Here is a 21,968-nt window from a genome sequence, read left to right on the forward strand (position 1 = left end):
CTGATCACCGCTTACTTTTAAACACTACAATCAAGGAATGTAGCCAGGAGGTCGGGCCTGGAATAAAACCGTAAAATCAGAATTGCAATCTTTTTGATGTTTCAAAGTCTCTTTGAATGCCTTTGATACACTCAATAGCAAATTTACTGGGCTATTATCACTAATAAGCAGAAATAAGTAATATCTCTCAGAGACTTCTATGGGCTTAATGTGTCCTTTAAAATAAAGTTTTTTAACATCACTTAATTCCCCTCCTGTCTTTGTCTCTTCTGCAGCAGAGTTCCCTGGCGATCGCACAGCTACACCTGGGCGCCAGCGAGGGCTCTCCCGGTGTCCTCGGCCTCCCGAGACCTTTTCTCCCCTGATGTTTTGTTTATAGCAAGGCCAGAGTGGATAATTTTCAGTGTCTAGGTGGTCCTGCAGGCAGCGAGGAGAGGAGAGGAGAGGAGAGGAAGATGAAGTAGAGGAGCGGAAGAGAAAGAGATAGAGGAGGAGGAAAGGCAGGTAGAAGGCTCGGAGCGGAGAACTCTAGCGCCGTATCGTATCAGCATCTTCGTCGGAAGGAACCAGATAAAGAGACTAGCGAGGCGTCGGCCTCTTCTCTTCTTCTTCTTCTTCTGGCTCTTCTCTGCGCTTCTTTCTCTTCTCTTTCGTTCTCGGTCTCGTTCTTCTCTCTTCCCCCGCACTCCTTTCTCTCCCTGCTACTCTACTTCCTCCTCTCCTTCTACGCGAAATCCTCGACATCTCCTCTCAGCCGACCTCTAATACTCCGCGCTCCCGCGCCGGCGACTCACGAGTAAGCTCCGAAATCAGCACTCTCGCTCACTCTCCTCTATGCTCCTCTCCCTCAGCTCTCGACTCTCCGATCCCGCCGCTGGCACTCATCCGCTACTCGTCCTCGCCGACACCTTTCTCCCTCTCCGCTCACCTCTGCCTCTCCGCCTTCACGCCTGCTCCGTCGCCGGGAAACCGCCCTCCCCTCCCTGCCCCCCCAGAAACTCACCAGAAAATCCGCCCGCAGACAACCTCCAAGCAAAGCCCCCCCCGCCACGCCACTCCCCCTCGCCCCCCTCCCCCCCCCCCTCCCCCCTCCCTTCCCTCTGGTTTCTGTTGCTGCTGTGCGCTTCCCCCTGTCGCTTTCTTCAGCAAAGGGAGGGTGACTCGGGCCCGAGGCCGCGGTGCTCCGCTCCCCGCCCGGCCCCGTTCGGCTCCGCGCTGCCTGCGCGGGGTTCCGCGGGTGCGGGCGAGGCTCCGCAGCGAAGCCCAGCCCGGGACAGCGCCCGGCCGCGCACCCAAGGCGTGGTGCGCATAACCCCTCGGCCTTTGTTTAATGATTTTATTGAAAGAAGGAGACAGTTGTGGGGAAACAGGTTTGACAAGGAGCTGCATTTCCCCCTCGAGGGAATAGCTTTTTTTCACCTCTCTCTCCTCTCTCTCTCTCTCTCTCTCTCTCTCCCCCTCTTTCTTTCTGTTTTTGGTTTCCCTTTGACATCAAAGTCAGTAATCGGTTCATTGCAGTGTCAAGACCATTATTTAATTTATTTATCTCCACGAGTTAAATAGCTACACACCTGCAACCGGGCGGGAGGGTTGGAGGGATAACACGGCGCAGGGAACGGGAACGAAACACGGCGAGCAGAGGCTGCGGAGGGGCGAGCGGGGTGGGAGGGGGACGGCGAGGCAGCGAGAGGAAAAAAGAGAGTGAGAAGCAGGAAGAGAGGGAGAGTAAAGAGAGAGGGAAATAGGAAAAGAGAGAGAGAGGGATGAAGAGAAAGAGAACGGAAGGAGAGAAGGAGAAAGAATTAATAAATAAAGATAAGAAAAAAAGGTTAAAAGGGAAGCAAGAAGGAAGGAAGGAAAAGGGGGGGAGGAGTGAAAGGGGAAAGAAAGGGGGAAAGAAGAAAGAAGAGAGCGAAAGAAAGAAGGAAAGTAGGAAGGAAAGATCCCCGCCAAAGTTTCCAGCCCCGTCTCTCCGCGCTCCCCACCTCGTCCCGGTGTTTCCCCGAGGCCGCGGCCCCACCGAGCGCGTTCTCCCCCGCAGCCGCCGGAGCGGCCCCGAGGGTGTCCGGGCTCAGGGCGTCCGGGGCATCCCCCAAAGCTCAGCCTCGGTGGGGAGCGGGCACGGCCGCGGGGCCCCCGCCTTGCCCCATGAGCGGCGCGGCCCGGGCGGGCCGGGGCCGGCGCTCCCCCCGCCCGGCGCTGCCTCCGACCATTGTCAGCCTAATGCGGGTGGATGTCGGAGGACACTGAGCTATCGGTGTTATCAGCCGGGCTGACAGCGCCTGTCAGCTGGGGTTACATCAGCGCCCGCCGCCGCCGCGCCGCCCCACGCCGACCGCATCCAGCCCCGCGTGTCCCAGCGGATCGTCCCGCGGCTCCCAGGCCCTCCCCAAGCCAGCTCCTTTAATTGTCCTCATTTGTAAGAGCCGTTTTGTCATGCTAAACAAGGCTGGAGCAGCCATTCTAACCTCTCCTTTCAGCCCTTTTCTCCTCTCCCCTTTTGTTTACCTTCGCCTGATCTCTCATTTATTTATCTATCTATTCTTCCCCCGCTTACCCTCCCATTCAAGCCCCATGTATGTTAATTGTGTTACGCCGTTTAATTCTAACATCGGTCTCCAAAGAGCACTTAATGAGCAAAGCACATCCAAACACGCGGCGCTCCGGCTATTCAGCCCCTCCAGACGGATCCTCTGCCTCTTCCTCCTTCCCCTCGTCTCTGCCCCGCGACTCCCTCCCTCCGCCGAGGGCAGAGCACCCCAAACACCGCTAATTGATCCGCACAAATTCCAAACCACCCCCTTCCAGCTCCGCCAAAGCTCCCCTCCCCGCTCCAAATATTCCCTCGCACCGCTAAAAACTTCAACGCCGCAGAGGACAACTTGGGGAAAGCCAAATTCCCCGACGGGATGGGCCGGGCCGGGCCGGGCCGGGGGGAGCAGCCCCCCTCAGCCCCCCGGCTTCGCTCCGCTTCATCCCGTCTCTCCGCAAGTTTTCTCCGCCCGCAGCCGCGTTTCCCCGACGGGCTCCGAGCGGAGCCCGACCCGGCATGGCACGGCACGGCTCCAGAGCCGCGGGGAGAGCCGGGGGCTGCGGGCGGGGGTCGCTCCCGGCGCGGGGGCAGCGCCCGCGGCCCCCTGTGTGGGACGCGGGGCTGCGTCCCCGCACTCACAGCACGCACTTGCCTCGTTTGATGACAGATTGTCTTTATTCAAAACGTCTTTGTTCAACAAATGAAAAGGTTTAACGAGGTAAAATCCTGCCGGATACATCTTAGTTTCTGTTTCTTCTTGCCCAAGACATTGTGAAAACATATTTAAATTGCCATCGGTTTTTATTCGGTTTTTCGTTATTATTATTAGTAGTAGTATTAATTTTTTTACAATTCTACTGCCTGACTTCATACCTGACGCTCTGTCTAAAGTAAACTTAGATCTAGTCTCACTGGATCACACAAATTTAAGGACTATCTGTTTTAAATTAAGCAAACACTATCATAGGTTTTAAATATAAATGTTTCTCCCCGTCTTTTTTTTTCTTTTTTTTTTCTTTTTTAACTTTGAAGAGCCTTTTTTTTCTGACATGAAAAGCAATTTTACCTAGTAGTACGTGGTGGCAAAATATATATATATTTATATATATATAACACAGCTGATCTCGTTTTTCAATGTGCAAAAGGAAAAACAACGAGAGAAAAAAAAAAAAATCAGAGTAAGACCGGGACTTCCCAAAGTCAAGTCCAAGTGACATGAGACCCTGGAGAACTCATAGACATTAAGAGAATAAATAAAAATCGAAACAGCCTCTCTCTCTCTTTTTTTTTTTTTTTTTTTTGTCTTTTTCTCTTTTCCTCCCCGCTTTGTCCCGAAAGAGCAGTTCAAGGTTCGCTTTTCTTTTCTGTTTTTAAACACATTTACAACTCTTACAAGTGCCGGGCTCCTATCTGCCCCCGCGATTGCAGATCCCCCCCGAGCCTGGGGCCAGCTCTCGTGGCGAGCTTTAGGCGAGAGCATCTCCGAGGCAGCGTCCGCGTCTGTCCCGGCCCGGCGGCGGGCGGCAGAGTCCTGGTTCGGGTGGCCTTTTTTGCTCCTGCAGCTTTTATGTACATGCACACACGGAGGAATCCCAGTTCCAGCTGCCGGCCGGGGTGGGGGGCACACGCACGCACACTCACACGCGCCTGTGGGGGTGCGGGTAGGTGGGTGGGTGTTACATGGCAGTCGCGTGTGCTGAAGAATAGGGGTCTATCCCAGTCTTGGTCATGCCTGGGAATAATATGTAGGCAACTGGAGGTTGCAAACTGGAAGCCGACCAAGCGGTACAGTTACATGGCACGACATAGCCCGGGTTAGTTGGCGAGGGGTGAGTGTGGGTGTGTTGGCTGGGGCAGCTCAAGCTGCCGAACGCCCCGTTCTGGTATCCCAAGGTGGAGGCGTAGGGCAGGGTGCTGGTGGCTAAGGTGTGAGGAACCTCAGTCATCTTCTGAATGGCGCTGGAGCTGAACTGGCTGGGGTCAAGTAAGGAGTAAGGTGCTGAGGTGGGAGGCAGGAAAGCCCTGGCCTTCTCCGGGGAGCTCAGCAGCGAGTCAGTGGCCCCCACGGGAAGCCCGGCGGCCTTTAAGGGATCTGTTTCCCCGAGGTAAGGCAAAGGGAAGACATACCTGTCCTTTTTCAGCAGGTTCTTGGGCTTGCGCCGGGGCCGGTACTTGTAGTCGGGATGCTCCTTCATGTGCTGCGCCCGCAGCCGCTTGGCCTCGTCGATGTACGGGCGCTTCTCCGCCTCGGAGAGCAACTTCCACTCCGCGCCCAGCCGCTTGCTAATCTCCGAGTTGTGCATTTTGGGGTTCTCCTGGGCCATCTTACGCCGTTGGCCGCGGGACCACACCATGAAGGCGTTCATGGGGCGCTTGATGTGGTCGCTGGGCTTGGACATGCTTCGGCCGGGCGGGCGGGCGGGCGGGCGGCTCTGCGGGGCGCGGCGAGGCGGCTGGAGGCGCCGGACGGCGGCGGCAGGACGACGAGGAGGAGGAGGAGGAGGAGGAGGAAGAACGGCGGGAGAAGGCCGGAGGAGCCGGAGGAGCGGCAGGAGCGGGCTCAGCTGATCATCACAGGTCCTCCGCCAAGGCCGTCCCCGGCGGGAGCCGTGCCGGGGCGGGGCGCGGAGCAGCGCGGAGCGGCGCGGAGCGGAGGCCCGCGGGGCCCGGCGGGCACTAGGCGGGCGGGGAGCCGCCGGGCGCAGCACCGGGCCGGCGGTGGGGACGCGGGGCGGTGCGGGGCAGTTCAAAGGCGCGGGGCTGCGGCGGGCAGGCTGACATAGCGGCAGGGCGGTCACAGTGCGGCCGGGCGCCCAATCAGCGCGGAGGGGGCCCGCTTAAAAAGAGAGGGAGAGAGGAAGGGCGAGAGGAAGAGGAGGGGAGGGGACAGAAGAGGGAGGAGGAAGGAAGGAGGGGACAGGAGGAACCCCCACCCCACCCCCACCCCGCCTTCTAACGCGCGGATTAAAAGGAAAGCTTTTGTGAGTTGCTGCGCTAATAGCAGCTGTGGAGGAAGGGGGAAGGAGAAGGGGGTCGTCCCCATCTTCCTCATCCTCCCTCATCCCTGGGGTGCGCGGAGCGGGGCCGGTCCCGGCGCCCTCCAGGCTCCGCCGCCGCCGTCGGGGCTGCTAGCGCTGCGCTCCGCCGTGCGCCCACCGCTGTCCGCTTCCCCCGCTGCCCCCGCCTTCCCCGCGCTCCCGGCCGCTCTCTCGCTTCCCCAGCCCCCGCCTTCCCCGCTCCGCAGCCCCGCTTAACCCCGGGAGCCGGCCCGCGTCCCGGCTTGCTTTGAATAATTGCCTGCCTCCCGCGAAACGCCCGTGGGGAAAATATTTATTAAATGGAAACAATTGTCCCGGTTCCCGGGGGGGACCGCGTTTGTTCCGGGCTTATTGGTTTTTAGCACCTGCTTTGGTTAACAAACCTGCTCCGAAAAAGCCCCCCCGGGCCGCCCCCTGCCCCCGCCCGCCCGCGTCCGACAGCGACCGGGGAGAGAAACGAGATGTCGGGGGGGGCTCCCGGCACGGGCTGGGGGCGCCCGGCCCGGCCCCTCCGGGGTCCCCCCGCTCCTCTCCGCCCGAAACTTCGCCTCCTGCCCGAGGGGAGCCGCCGCCGCGGGCCGCTCCGTGCCGGGCCGCCGCTCCCGGGGGGCTCTCGGCTCCCCCATCCCGTCCAAATAATATTAACAATAATAATAATAGAATAAACCACCTTCGCCCTTATTTCCTCCTTCTTCGCAATAAATGACTTTCGTTTCCCGGCAGAGCCCTGTGCGTGCTGAGCCGGGGAGGAGGAGAAGGAAGATGAGGAGGAAGAAGAAGAAAGGGGCCAAGGATGTGGAGTCTGCTCACCTGGACGGGGCCGGTAGCGCCCCAATCTTTGACTCTGCTACCGCCGGCTCCGTCCCAGAGGCTTTTTTCGTTGCGCCCAGAAATGCGCCGCGAATTTCCCAGCCCGCACCAGGACCCCCTTGCCCAGAGCGGGGGCGGCGGGCGGGACCTCCCCGGGCGGGATCCTCCCGCCACGGCACCGCTTCTTCCTCAGGGAAATTTGTCCCCATCCCAGGGTGGGATTCCCCCGGGCTCCTCCCCACCCCCAGCAGCGCTGATGTTCATATGGGACCCGCAAACAATAAAAGGTGGGTGTAGGGGGCCCCTTCCTGCAGCTGTCCCCACAGGGTCACCTGCGACTTGGCCCCCCGTTCTCGGGGACCTCCGTGCCACGCGTGGTCCCGGTGACACGGCGGGACGGTCGCCACGGGCAGGGGCTGGGGTGCCCGAGCGCTGCTCGCTCCGACAGGCACCCGTGGGCTTGGCCGTGGCCGTGGCCGTGGTAGGGTGACAGGGGTGGAAACTTCTTTTTTACCCCACTTTTTCCGTGGAAACAGAGCTATCGGCATCTGCGGGGGAAGCCGCCTGGAGCCGCTGCCCCGCTCCTCAGCACCGCGTGCTTTCCCCTCCGACGGCAAAAATACAAAACTCCTTTCGCTTTTATTGTTTCTTTTCGAATTCTTCGAAGGATGGGGAGAAATTGTATCACTCGTCATCCCTCGGCAAGATTAAACGAGAGGAGCCGGGCGTCGTTGTCAAAAAATCCGGGTAGCAAATGGTTCGGGAGGGAGCGATGGCTCGCAGGCTCTGCCTGCTCCCGAAAAGTCTTTCCAATCAGTTAATGCTGCTTCGCAATATTAATGATAAAAAATCGGCAGCCCGGCTTTCATTGGCTGCTGCCTCGCCGTGCTGCAGCACACACGCTCCATCAGCTCGGGGCATTTCGGGCTCCGGTTTGTTCATTTACATCCCATAAGTGCCCTCGCTTTAAAAAAAAAAAAAAAAATAGGAAAAGAAAGATTTCCTTCGAGATTCCAACGCTTCCATCCTTAAATACTTAAATGCTTCCATTTCCCCCCACTAAATCCTTTGTCCTGGAAGGGTATCTGTTGCAGTTGTAGAGCCCCTCGGTTGGATTTTATAAACTTTGTACCCTTTTCGGGGTTTGGGTTTTTTTTTTCCTTGGAGAAGGCAGCAATTTGCAGGGCGGCGACTGAAATCCATTTCTCCTCACCAGCTTGTTTAGACACCAAAACTAATGGTGCGATTATTATTCCTGAATGATATCATGGTAATGCAGAGAGATAAGAATGGCCTGATAGGGGAACATTAAAATTATATTCTTGGAGATGGTTCATTTGGAGGAACTTTAAATTAGATGAGATCATGTAGCCCGAGATCCAGTATCAGCATAAATAGAGCTGTATTTCTGCCTTCAGCCTCCTCCTCCTCCTCCTCCTCCTCGCGGGAATCACGGTCGGGTTTGCAACTACCAAAAGTGAGAGGTGAAGAGCACCTAGAATTTGAAAATACCCCCGATCCAAACTTTATTTAGGAAATAATGGATCTTTAAATAACTTTATTATTTTTATGCTTCAGGCGCTGGGAAAGGGAGGGGATTTTTAATTGATTTTTAATTGAAGGAAGCACGTTTTGGAAAGGCTTCCAGGTTTCTGGGGCTTTTCAGAGGCACGGAGGACTCAGGTCCTGCTTGTTGTTCTGTGGGACCTGGTGAGATTCCCACCACCAGGAATGCTTTTTCCAAATACCCAGAATCAGCTCAGTGCACAGAATCCCACCTGGCATTGCCAGGGATGATTTTATTCCTGCTTTTCCCCTCATATCTGGTTATTTTACATGCAAGTGCTCACATACATTTTGTTATGCATGTGCCACATATTAAAAAAGACCCTTTTAATCACATGCCATCAAATAATATTTTCTGGGAGAGATATATGGAAAATACATGCACAGAGCAGCTCATCCGGGCAGCAGCACTGATGTGTTCACAGATACTGTGCAGAACAGACTGGATACTTACAGGTTATTCTTTCTGCATCTTTACAGTGTTTCTTGCTCAATTTCATCCCCCCAACCCTGAAAAAGGCATTTCTTCAACTCCAGCTATGAACAGTTACAGGACGCGGAGAGATTTAATGGAGCAGGTCACTGCCCTGCGCAGCCCTGACAGAAGAGGGGAGCAGTGATGGATGTGGCAGATTGGATCATCCCACGAGCTGCTTGCTCACTCTGGCCAACAAGAGATACTTCCTGGGAAGGCACCACCCTCCTGGGCAATAACTTGCTTCAAAACTAAAGATTCCCCCCGGATTAGGACCCGAGGCAGAAGTTTACAGCCCTTTCCCAACTTTATTTTTATCCTGCACATTTTATCCGTGTGTGATTGCCATCCCACCCCTTCCCTTAGCACAGTGCTCTGTGTGTTTAGTTCATTCCTCACAGGTGATCTGTTCACCGCCCTTTTGCAGTACCATTTAAATTTGTGGCTCGCTGCTAATGAGGAAAGTGATGGATATTTGCAGGGATTTCCCTCCTGGCTCGGGCTCCCTGCAGGTGACAATCCTGAGGTGTGGCAGTCACCCTGGGGAGCCACCAGTGCTGTGACACCTGTGCTCTGTTCCCTCAGTGAGCAGGTCCAGTGCTCTTCACTGGCGTGAAGGTCCTGATCAGTGAGCCAGTGCAATTTTATGACAGAAAAAATATGCCTCAAACTCTACCAGCCTTCGCAGAGCACCAAATTCAGCATGGTTACAGAATTACAGAATCACAGAAGGGTTTGGGCTGGAAGGAACCTTTAAAGGTCATCGACCCCAAGCTCTTTACAATGAGCTGGGACACCTTTCACTACAGCAGGTTGTGCAGAGCCCCATGCAACTTCAATGTTTCCAGGAATGTGGTGTCCACCACCTTTCTGGCAACCTGTGCCAGGGCCTCACCACCACCCTCATTGTGAAAATCTTCTTCCCTCTGTCTCTCTGACACCTCCAGCTCTCTGTGTGTCGCTGTGTGGAAGTGCTGCAGTGAGCAGTGAGAGTGCAGCCAGGCCAGCAGCCTCCTCTGGTGACATTGTGAGGGCACCACGCTGTGGCAGAGAGCACCAAAACTGCCCCCATGGAATCAGGCAGCAGCTTGGACCCCATGGAATCCACAAAGAGTCTCTGGGTGCCATCCTGCTGGGGACTCCTGAGGCAGTGCCACCTCTGTGCCATCTTCCCTCAGCAACTTTAGCAGCTAAACAATGAGTGACTGAAGAGCTGTTCATCCATCCCAGGGTGAGAAATGGGATTGGCATTCTCCTCCCACTGGCATTCCCCTCCCATCCTGCAGAACCCCACGGGTGCATCAGCCCACCTGCCTAGGGAAGGGTCCCTGCAGACCCCCCTGGATTTTGCTTCCCCTGCAGCAGCAGCAGCAGCAGCAGCAGGAGGCAGAGCTGATGATTCTCTGCAGTAAATAAGTGTATTCACTGTGGCCATGGGTGTAAACCTGGGGGCTTGACACGGCATTGACTTCCCAGATATTGTGTGGCCAGGGAGCCTCAGTCATTGTCAGCAGCATGAAGGGAAGGATAAAGGACCTGAGCTCAGGAGTGCAGAGCAGGCTTGTAAGGAGAGGCAGTATCTTTTATTAGACCAACTGATACAGTCAGAAAAAAAAAAACCCAGACAGGTTTTCAGGCACAGGAGCTCTGAAATAGAAGCAACAACTTTCAAGAAAAGTGCCAAGGCTGAACTGTTTATCTCCCACACTTCCCCACCTCTGTTCCTGGAGGGGCTGACGGCTTCATCGCCGAGATCCAGGGGTTCTCCCTGGGCAGGGATGAAGCTGTGGAATGGGATTGCTCCCTGTGGTCCAGCCATCCTCCCTGGGCAGGAGTGGAGCTGTGGAAAGGGATTGCTCCCTGTGGTCCAGCCATCCTCCCTGCCTGGGATGGAGCTCTGCAGTGGGATTGCTCCCTGTGATCCAGCCATCCTCTCTGGGCAGGATGGAGCTCTGCTGTGGGATTCATCACTGTGATCCAGGTGTCCTGCCTGGGCAGGGATGGAGCTCTGGAAAGGGATTCCTCCCTGTGATCCAGGTGTTCTCCCTGGGCTGGGATGGAGCTCTGCAGTGGGATTGCTCCCTGTGATCCAGGTGTCCTCCAGGTGAGGTGATCCAGGTGAGCTCTGGAGCCTCTTTATTCTGGATGGCTGATATGAAAGAAGCCTGTGGAAAGAATGTGCTCAGGCAGACATGACCAACTCCATGTTCTGCAAAAGGAGAATACACCTAAAACATTGAGTTGCTGTGTTTCTAACACAGATAACACAAGCAGTGGAGATCTGGCTACCATGTGAATGTATGGAGGAAAATACTCATTCTAGTGATTTGTGTGCTCTCAACACCAGTTCAAAGGCTCAGGATTCCTGCAAATCTGTGTCTTGTCCCCGAGTAGCACATTTTGTGTTTGGATATCTGAACGAGACCAATGCTGTTTAAAACCAGCCACCACCAATGTCCCTGAGAGTCAAGGTTCCAGAGCCTCAGAACCATCTGTTGCTTTAGTGAAGTGTGGTTAAATTCATGTCCACTCCATTTATTTTGGATCTGTCAGCCTCACACACAAGGTGGAGGAGGATTTTTCTGCCCTGTTTGGTCAGTGTGTCCCCTCTTGGGAACATCTGCCCCCTCAAACGCAGCCAGGCCCTCAGCACAGTCAAGCTTCCCACCTAAATAAACCAAACCATACAAGAGCCAAAAAGTTTCTTCCCTGCTCTTCTCACAGACCCTGATGTGGCAGAAACACAAAGCCTGTGAGAAGGCAGCCCCTGACACCCATCAAAGAGCTGATAAACAGCCAATCTGTCCTACTGGAAAGTCTCCAGACCTCTCCTCACTACTCCCACAACTCACCGTTCTCAGGGTGAAATTCCAGGGGTGGGTTGGGGTATTTTAAGCACTGAAGACCACTTTTTCCCCATAACACATTCCTAGGATAATGGGAATGCTGGGAATTCCCAGGACCACCCATGGCTGCCTGCCATAATCCTGGAGAAGTAATTTGTCACGTGGTCCAAAATTATCTGGAAAATCTCCAGAGCAGCTAGGATTTAAGCATGTTGTTCAGGTCCTGGATTGCTGGAGAAGAACCACAGCTATGAGAGATTCTCCAGCAGGCAGGAGATGCTCCATGGCAGTAAGGGACAACCAGAAGTGACAGATGCTCTTGTGCCTCACGCCTGATTCCCTCTGTGCAGAGCACGTCGAACGTTCCGGTGCTGTTGGCAGAACCAAGCCTGTGTGGCAAGCACAGCTTGGGGTTAAACTGGTGAAACCAGGCCTGAGCAGCCACTCAGTGCTGCTGTTCTCTGAAAACTCAGCTCTGCCACTGACCTCACTGAGTGAGCCAGCTCTGGGAAAAAAAACCACAGGGCACGTATCCACCCAGGCAGGCAGAAAAGGCAGCGGCTTCCATCCAAATGCTGCTTTACAGGAGCCCAGATGCCTCTGAGATGTCTTTTGTTCCTTGCCAGAGGTTTGTGGTGGCATCTTGGAGCAAAGCTCCTGGCTGGCTCATCCCCAGCCTGGGAACTGCCCTCAGAGGCTCAGCAGAACAGCAGCAGGGAAGGTGTCCACACGCTGCACGTAGGCTTTGTGCAGAGCTGCTCTTTGCTCCGAGCTCTCAGCTGGCAGTCAAATGCCCTGGCAGAGATCAGGGTCTGGTGGGGAGGCAGCAGTGGGTGCCCAGCAGGGAGGGGAAGAGCCCCCAGAGCCCTCTGCAGGCCTGCAGGAGCCATTCCTCAGAGAAGCAGCAGGGCTGTGGTCTCCAGCCATGCAAAGGTCCCCAGAACCCTCCTGGGCATGGGAGTGAGCTCCTGCCCAGCAAAACTGGGAAATTAGTCTGGAGAGCCAGGAGAGAGGGAACCTTCACTCCAGACTCCAAAAAATGAGTCCCCCAGAGGGATGGAGGCAGCAAACATTAGGATGAAGTAGTCCCAAGTCCTTCCAGACATTTGGAGATCCCCTTTGGTGGGGTTGCATCTTGGCTGAGATCCACCAGCCCCGCTGCAGGACTGACATGAGGGCTGGGAGCAGAGCTGCCTCAGTTTGGAGCTTCCAAAGGAATTCCTGGTTTGTGCTGGACATGCCCTCTCCTGCCCTCCCCAGCCTGGTCCTGCTCATTCCACCACAGCATCCCTGACTCAGGGCCCTTCTTCCCTGGCAAACAGATCCCTCCCTCCACAGGAAACTTTGGGGGAAGTTTCAGGAACTAACTTTGGGGGATGGAGCAGATTGTATGATCATGGCTTGAGGAAATTATTATATTTTTAATTGAATTTTGTGTGCTATGCACAGATACTACAGTAGTGGGCCCTTTATCAATTGTTAACACGAATACTAATGAATACTAATGCTAATCATTTGTTTCTGGAAACAAATACAAAGATATTTGATGGGAGAGGGGAAAAAAAAAAAAAAACCTCTCTGAATTTTAACACCAAAAATAATGAAATGCATTTCAGGCCGGTGGTGGCAGAAGACAAAACCCCAGAGTTACAATCTGGTGACACTGAACGTGAGATGCTCGCATGAACCACTCCGAAAATGACTCAAGGAACAACTCCAACATCCTTGGCCCAAAACTGCAGCGGAGCCACGTGAAGGTAAAGGCTGCAGGGCACAGCCACGGCTGCTCCTCCGGAGTCCTGCGGGGACCAGGACAGGGACAGGGACGGCTCGGTGCCCACGGAGCGATGCGGCCGCCCCGTTCTTTATCCCCCGCGCTGATTTACAAGGCGCCCATCTCCCTCCAGCAGCTGCTGGTGCTTTACGAGGTTTGCAGATGAAAGCCAACGCAATTTCCACCCACCCACCCCAAACGGGAAGGAGCGCTCTGTAACCCTTTCCTAACCCTGGAGCCAGGGATTCTGCGGGGAGCAATTTAGCCGGCAGGAGATTCCAGGAAGGGCAATTAATGAAAGGCTTGGATGAAGCTTGTCTTGTATCTCGTTCCAAACACGGCCATAGAGGTTTGCACTGGGGCGGGGGAGGCAAACGTTAAAGGCAGGGCCTGCTCTGGAGCACACCCAGTCTGCAGCACCTGCGAATTTCTCCCCCGGGATAAATAACTGAGGTATCTCCGTCACTCGAGGCTGTTCAAATTATTCATAGCAAATAAATTACCAGGTGTATTTAGTCTGTTGTCGTGTCCCCCCCCCCACCCTTTTCCTACCCGCTCATGAATCACTTGGAAATAGATTCTGATTTCTGCAAGTGTGTCTATTAGTCATGATAAGGAGCTGTGGCACAGCTCAGGCAAAGGCAGGTGGCCCATGGCTCATTACTGGCCTTGAGTCTACATCCCAGTGGTGATTCAGCTCCTGCTTCCGAGGCCGACTGCCGTTTTCCCCCCTTCCTTTCAACGAGCGATGGGAGCAAGAGGAAGGACACGGCAGAGATGCTCAGCACAAACCTGCTCAGGCAGGCAGGAATCCCCTGCTTCTCCAGCTAATGGGGCTGCTCCAGCACAGCCCATGACCCCTGTGGGGTTGGTGGTCCTGGCCAATGCCACTCTGACCCAGAGGAGTGTCCGTATCCACCGGGGCACCCCACATCTGTGGCCAACCAGCGCTGCCCGGGCATCCCCGAGACTCGGCATTCCTGCAAGGCGTCCTCCACTGCCGGCCAGAACATTCCTGGGAGGATGCACCAAGAGCGTATCATTCCCTCCCGTGGCAGGGTCAGCCTCGCCCCAGGCTGTGCCCACGGGGAGCAGAGGATTCCCCATCTCCTGTGCTCCAGCCCTTGGCCTCTGGGGCAATTCCCGCCCAGACAGACAGAAATAGGCTGCCCTGGTGCCGTTCCAGCGTTGCGCTGGCTGCGGATGGAGGGAAAACTTGTTACGGCCGGAGTGCGACTGGCAGGGCCAACCTGGGCAGCCCGGAGAGGTGAGGGGATGCAGGTGGGAGGGGAGGAGGAGGAGCTGTGGCCTCCCTTCCTCTGCGGCACGTGGCGCTCCGGTTCCAGGGAAAGGGAGACGTGTCTGATTACCGGGCAAACAATAGTGAGCAGCGCTGTTTAAACACATCCAATTACCGCTGTTATTCAGTGGGCAGAGGCCGACGCGAGAATGCAAACACAGGGAGAGCAGAGAGGTCTCTGCCTGGGAAAGCCGTAGGAGCCTTGTAACTCTCCCGTCTGAAAAGGGATTTAATCAGCAGCTGCTCATTGGCAGGGCGAGGAGGAAGAATGAGCGCTTTGTGCACGGCGCTGACTTTTCCCACTCCCTGGGGCACGCAGATAACTCCCCTGATCACCTCCCTCCCCTGGGAAGCGCTGCTTGATGGCACAGATCGGGCTGCTCCGGCCAGCCAAACACCGCCCGGGGCATCAGCCCGGGAGAAACATCTTCATTTCCCTCTGCTGCTCCGACTCTGCTGCCATCCAGAGGTTTCTGATGACCCGGAGATCCTTCCAGATATCCCACCTGGGGTGCTGGGGATGGAGGACTCTCCACCACCCTACCCAGACCGTGCCATCCTCTCCTCTCCCAGCTGGTGCTGGGGTTAGCCCTGCAGTTTGGCCTCTGTGGCTCCTGCCCAGGAGGAAACATGGAGTTTTTAGACCAAAGAAGTTGCCAGTGGCCAGTTTCACCGGTATCAAGGGAACTTAGCATCAGTCAGCTCGGTGCATCCCTTCCTGCTGCAGTGACACGAGCAGCAGTGAAACGAGTCTCTCACGGCCTCATTCCGCCTCTGTCATCCACTTCTCCAGCCCTGGCGTCCCTAAATGCCAGCGGAGCCCTTTCGGAGAGAGGAGCCCCACCTCAGCCCGAAGGACTCCAGCTGACCCCTCGGCACGGGGAAGGTTCACTGCAGGCGAGCAAACCGGTCCCACGTGCTCCCCAAACGGAAGAATTCCCCCGATTTTATAGGATTAACGCTCTCACCAGAATCACAGGTGATTATTGCTCCCTTCGGTGCTTTCACATGGCTTGGAATAACGCCCCAGGGATCCATAACAATTAACCGGCCTCAGCATCTCACTCTGCCGTCAGTCAGAGACGCAGGAGGAGAGATCCTCCAAAATGAACCGAAAGCAGAGGGAATAAGCAGTTTAGTCCTTTTCTTTGCTGTTATTCCCACGTTAACACCGGAGTTTCCCCCCCGTGGGATGACAACAATTTCTGCTTGAGCAGAAATTCACCGACACGAGGATGGCACTTTCATTTCTGTGCGCAGTGACACGTCCCCAAAACCAACTCCAAAGAGCAGGAGGAGAGCTTCTTCCCCCTTGGGTGGCTTCTTCTGGCTTGGGGAGCGCCCGAGCACGGTTCCCCTCCGGGCTGAAGGTGTGCTGAGTCCCGAGGGAAGGCAGCTGGGCTGTGCCAGGGCTTCTGCTGCTCCCATCGCTGCCCTGACACGTGCGGGGAGCGCGGTGTTTTCTTCCCTTTACGAGAAGGATTCTTTTCCAGTTAATCAGTCCTGGTGGAGCATTTAATCGCTGCCCAAGGACTCTCTCTGAGTCATGCCATGCTTCAGGGGTTACCTGTCAGCTACCTGGGTTACGGGGCTTCGCTCCCGGCCCTCAGCTGGATCTCGGGGCAGAACGGCCCAGGGATAAAGTGGGATGGGAATGCAGCCCCCCCCCCGGCACATCCCCAGGTGAGAGCTGCTCCTGCCCGGCAGCAAAAAGTCTGCAAAAAATGTGATCTGCTCCAGGTGATCTTCCAGCCCAAAACATTCCGTGAATCTATGAAAACGGATTGCAAAAAATCAAATCCCGCCCGTTTCCATTTTTCTGTTGCAGCTGAAAATATTTGTGTTTCCAGTCCTATTCCCTTGGAAGGGTGTTTTATTCTAATACAGGAATTTTTCAAGGATGCAAATGCATTTTCTGTTTCCCTTGCAAACCAGGAATGCTTCTCTGCAGGAAATTTTCCATCTTTTAAAAAATGGCTTTACCAATATTCCACATTTTGAAATCTACAATAAACCACCCCTCAAAAAAAAAAAAAAAAGGAGGAAACAAACAGCTGCAAGCTCAAATTAGGGTGAAATGCAGGAGGATATAGTGGGGATGGCAGAGTTTATCTACTTTAAGGTGCTTTTCTGGGGAAATAAAAGCCCTAAAACACTGGAGCCACACATTTTGGCCTCACAGCTCAAATAAAGGCAGAAGCAATGAGGGCCTGCAGAAGGCCATGTCCAACATGCTGGTGTGACAAGGCAGCAATTTCCCCATCCCAGTGTGGGGCTGGCAGCACAAAGCACCTTTGTGGAACACTCCCACTCCCACGGGTGTCTGGGAAAGGCGTGGGTGGCACAGGCAGGTCCTGGCTGCTCTGAAATAGCTCGGTGCCACTCAGGTGAAAGGAGCAGCTCCAGACTGCTGCAGCAGCCATGGCTGGAGCTGCCAATCCAAACTGCCTGGGACAGGGAAACAGCACAGCAGCTCCTGAGCCTCGAGGGGAGGATCCGTGTCTCAGGCTGTGCTGAGGTGCCAGAAACATTTCAGGATGTGCTGAGAGATGAGCAGAGTTTAAAGGTCTGCAAGGATAAACCTGAGGGATGTGCACAAGGTGGAGACTCAGCTGTGTGAGGGCACAAAGAGAGGGTGCATCCATGTGGGTGCAGATATTAGGGAATCAGAGAGTCACAGAATCCCAGAATGGTGAGGTTGGGAGAGACCTCCAAGATCATCGAGTCCAACCTGTGCCCTAACACCTCAACTGGACTATAGCACCAAGTGCCATGTCCAGGCTTTTTTTAAACCCACCCAGAGATGGTGATTCTGCCACCTCCCTGGGAAGAGCACTCCAGTACCTTATTATTCTTTCAGTGAATTTTTTTTTTCCTGATATCCAACCTATAACTTCCCTGCCGTAGCTGGAGACTGTGCCCTCTGGTTCTGTCAGAGCCCAGTCCCACCTGTCTACAGCCTCCCTTCAGGGAGTTGTAGAGAGTGATAAAGTCACCTCTGAGCCTCCTCTTCTCCAGGCAGTGGAGAATGGAGTCATGGAATGGTTTGGGTAGGAAGAGACCTGAAAGCTCATCTGGTTCTAATCTCATTCCATGGGGCAGGGACACCTTCTGCTAGGCCAGGTTGCTCCAAGCCCTGTCCAAGCTGGCCTTGAACACTTCCAGGGATGGGGCATCCCATCCCCACCTTCACCTCTTGCAGCCCCTAACCCCTAACCCCACAACCTGAGGAGCTGCCCCTCGCCAAGCTCCCGTGCTCCTGTGGGGTGGCAGAGCTGTGCCACACTCTCAGGTGCCACAGGTCTGCCCTGGACCCCTGACACAGCCCCCAAACCCTGCAGCGAGGCCTTTGGAGAGCAGGGAGTGAGTCTGGGAAGCCGCTGTTTCCCTCGGTGGGAGCGGGCAGCTCAGCCTTTGTGACCTCCCTGGTGAGTCCCCAGCGGCAGGAGAGGGGTTGTGATCCCCTTCTCCCTCCTCTTCCTCATGAGCAGGGCTCACCCCGCTCCTGCATGCCAGGAGGGGCTGCAGCGGGCTGGGCTGGGCATCTTTTCTTTGAAGTGGAGCGAAATCCTAAAGCTTTCATTCGGAGAGTGCAAATCACTGCTAAAAGCTTTCCCCTCTCTGACCCCCATCTAGGAAACTCTAATCCAGCCTCACCGGCTTCACCGGTTTCCTTTTGTTTTTCGGTTGTTTCTAGTTTTCTTTCCAGTGTTGACCTTGTGTTCAAGCATTGCTGACTAGAAACAAAACCGCAACCCCCTTCAACCAAGAGGTCCATTATGTATTTAATTTTTTTTTTTTACACTGTTTCCCCCATTTCTGCAGGGTGAACACACTCTCCAAAGCCCCCGGTGCTGGCTGCCTGGTTTGGATTAGCTAAAACAGGGTTTTGCCCAGTATTACTGAGGTGACTTAGGAGCTCGGGATGAGGATGATGATGATGATGATGGTAATCAGGGGGCTCTGCTAAAGAAAGGGGCTGAGTGCATCGCTCCCGCTGCCACACAGCCCTGAACCTATCCAAACCTGGAGCGCACGGAGGGCAGGGCCGTGGGGCCACCACATCCCGTGCGATGGCCACGGGACAGGTCTGTGGCCACCAGGACCAGCGACAGCTTTCCACAGTGACCATGGCAGCGACAGAGGAGGGGAGCATAGCCGGCAGAGAACTACACATTTTCCTCTGCCTCGCCAGCAAACCCAGGAATTCCTGAGTTTTCCACGACTGCCGGGCTTTCCTCCAGGGCGGGTGGAGCTGCCAAACCGCGGCTTTCCCGGCGCTAATCTGGGGAGCCGGGCGATTAGCGCGGAGCTGCCCCGGGGAGCGCAGGACGCATCGCTGCACTCGCCGCTCCTGCCTCCCCTCGGCCCCGCCGAGCTAAGCGCGTTATCTGTGCAGGCCTGCTCGGGAGCCCTTGGAGACGGAGCTGGAGCTCCATCCGGCATCTCCAGCCCGAAGCAGGGCTGGGGAAACGCAGCCGGGAGAGCGGGGGTTCAGCACCAGCCGCTGCTCTCACCATGTGAGGAGTTTTCTCACCTGAGTTTCCTCGTCTGAGTTTCCTCACCTGAGTTTTCCCAGGAGCAAGAGCCAGGCTGGGACCCCTCTCAACCCCATCTGATGGCAATATTGCCTGTTTGTGTCTGCAGGGTGATAAACCTCCATAAATCGGCCTGAATTTAAGGCAAAATGAGATTCCAATTGCCTTCCTGCACCCTCCCCACTCACCCAAGAGACCCAAACTTAAACCTGCTGGTGCAGACCCCACAAACTCCTGTTGGGTGCCTACAACCAAAAGACAGACTCAGGTTGTGCATTAAAGCTACACTGGGAGGATTTTGCACGTGCTGTGATGCCTCTGGTGTCCTCTCCGAGGGTCTCCTGCTTTGGAGTGTTCTCAGAGCTGCTCCTTCCCTGCTCCTCTTGCTCAAGTCCCAGGCACTGCTGGCCCTGAGCCTCCTCCTCCACTCCAGGCACAGGGAGGTGACCCTTCTGCTGTTCCTTACTCTGAGCCTTGCCTTTGGATCTGATGTCAAGGTGGCTACTGGGATTAGCTACTGGGATTAGCTGTCTCCTCCTGCTCTGTTTTGTCCTCCTGTCCAAGCCTCTAGATTTCTTCTCCTTCCCTGTGTCCTCCTTCCAAAAGGACAGCAGTTCCCAAATTTGCTGCTCCCAAATTTGCTGCTCCCAAATTTGCTGTTCCCAAAACCTTTCACCCAGCTGGAGGCCTGACTCACAGCTGCTCCTCCTAGCCCCTCTACAAGGCAGCTTGCCCTGTGACAGCAGCACACGTGGGTGAGTCCAAGGCAGCACAAACTGGGACCTCCTGTGGCTTCCTGAGATGCTGGCAGGGGCACTGCTGTCCCCAGAGAAGAGGACAAAGCACTGCTCCTCTTCCCCAGTGATGTTGTCCCTCCCATGGGGAGTGTCCTTGGCAGGCAGCAGGCAGGACCTTGCCCTGTGTTCTGAGTCAGCCCTCCCAGAGCTGGCCTGCACAAAGTAGGGCTTCCCTCACGTTCAAATCAATCTCAGCCCGTGTCTTGAGTCCTCTCCTTGCTGATTTCCAGCTGGGTGACATGGCTGATCTCCTGCTGCACTTGGCTGTTTTCCTTGTCCTTTCCAGAGACCCTTTAATACTTTGGATTGTTCATGTTCTATTTTATCTTCTTATTTGTTTTCCTCTAATGCCAACCTTCTTTCATCTGCCTAAGACTTTCTCCCCTCTCCCTGCTTTCCCTGACCAACTCTCCCTTTAGCTTCTTATTTTTACCTCTAAGTATCCTTTTGCTGATTTGGTGCTGGACCAAATCACTGCAGGGCTTCCTGCCTGTCTGAAGGGCTGCACCCAGTGTGAGCCTGGATGGCTCTGCCCCACATCCACTTTCCCTGGGGGCATCGCTCCCCTCCCTGGGGAGCTGCTCCCCCACCCTGGGAGCATCTGGGAACATCAGTCCCACTCTGGGATCATCACTCAGCAACCGGGGAGCATCACTCCCTCCCCGGGAGCATGACTCCCATTCCATGCAGCATCACTTCCACCCCGGAAAAGTCACTCCACTCCTCAGGGTGCATCACACCCTTCCCTGGGTCACGTCACTCCCTTCCTTGGAGTGCATCCCTCCCACACTGAGAGCATCACTCCCTTCCCTGGGGAGCTTCACTTCCATCCTTGGAGCATCACTCCCATCCCGGGGGGCATTACTCACCCGCCGAGGTCCATCCCCGTGTCCATCGGCCCCTGCCAGTGTCCCTCGCCCCCTGCCCGTGTCCATGCCCCCTGCCCGTGTCCATCGCCCCCTCCCCCGTGTCCATCGCTCCCTGCCCCGTGTCCCTCCCTCCCCCCCGGGGTCCCCGGCTCCCCCCAGCCCGCCGCACCGCTGGCTGTGCCCAGGAGAGGGCGCTCTCGGCGCAGCCCAAGGCCTCCTTATTGCTGTTATCCTCAGCGATTTCACTGCTTTAACTTTTTCTATTTTTTGCTGCTTAGGCTCCCATTTGCTCCTCCCCCCGTGGACGACTGGACGACCATCCCAGCCCTTTTTTTTTTTTTTTTTTTTTTTTTTTTTTTTTTTTTTTGGTTTTTTATTGGGGTTTTTTTTTTGGCTAAATAGTTTCTTTTTCTAATTTCTCCTTAAGTCTCACCGTGTCAAACTCTTTTTCTCTAGGTCCCTGCAGAAGCCTTAATCCCACCACCAAAGCTCCAGGTGGTCTCCTGGGTCAGAAGGCTGGGAGGGCTGGCAGGATGCTGTCCCTTGTCCCAGCTCTCCACTCCTTGCAGTGCAGTGTGCTGGAGTCCCAGGGACAGTCCCACCCAGAAGGACCTTCCTGCTTGCTCTGGTTTTCCCAGAAAACACCCAGATCCAGCAGCAGAAAGGTGTTGGGGGGTCCCTGTTACCTCCCTAGCCTCTTTCCCCCTTCCTGCCTCCCTCCCAAAGCAGGCAGGAGCTCAGCTCCTACCCTCAACACACACCTGCTATTAAAAAAACTATTTTCCCAGGAGAAGCTCTGCCACAAATTCCCACTGCACACATCCACAGGCGGCCAAAGGCCCTCCCTGTCCATTGAGGCATTGCTTCTCCTGCTGCTGGGGGAACGGGAGCAGGCCTGGAATGCAGCTGCAGAGTAAAACACTGCAAGGAGCCTAAAAATAGCTCCGTGCGTCTGATCTGCGTCAGCTGAGCTGAATTTTCAAGTGCAGTTGTGCTCCGGGAAGAGACACCCCTGGCTGCTTGTTTGTTTATCCCTGCCTTCGGATGCTTCCTGCTCCTGATCCCTCTGCAATTCCCGCCCCTCGGCCAGGGGGGATGGCAGCTTCCCTGCTTGGCACACTCCCTGGGGAGGTGGGAGCTGCTCCTGCTTTCCTCAGACATTCTGTTCCTTTGGTAAACTTTGCTTTGCTGAGATATTTTTTTAAGCCTTCTATTGTATTTTTCCATCTTTTTCTTTAATGAAGGGATCCCCTTGGAAACCTCTGCAGCATGTGATGCACAACATCTCATGGACCAAAAGCACTGTTTTAGAGGTATTTTTTCATTAAGGCTTCTCAGAGGAGTTTAAGGTCGGTGAAGCAAGGCTGGGAGGTGGAAGACGAGCTTGCCATTAGCTACAAATGACCCTCTTTTGACCTCCTT

General features: G+C 55.2%; 1 protein-coding gene across 1 annotated transcript; it reads right to left on the bottom strand.

Annotated features, from left to right (window-relative positions):
• Positions 1-3,185: 3,185 nt before the first annotated feature.
• On the bottom strand, positions 3,186-5,108 carry SOX14 (SRY-box transcription factor 14). Its single transcript, XM_050978106.1, has 2 exons — positions 4,661-5,108; positions 3,186-4,507 (listed from the first exon to the last, which is right to left on the bottom strand). The coding sequence occupies exons 1-2, from the start codon at positions 4,930-4,932 to the stop codon at positions 4,210-4,212; spliced, it is 570 nt and encodes a 189-aa protein (XP_050834063.1). The 5' UTR covers positions 4,933-5,108; the 3' UTR covers positions 3,186-4,209.
• Positions 5,109-21,968: the final 16,860 nt, after the last annotated feature.

Source organism: Serinus canaria, chromosome 9 (assembly GCF_022539315.1).
Source record: "Serinus canaria isolate serCan28SL12 chromosome 9, serCan2020, whole genome shotgun sequence".
NCBI lineage: Eukaryota > Metazoa > Chordata > Aves > Passeriformes > Fringillidae > Serinus > Serinus canaria.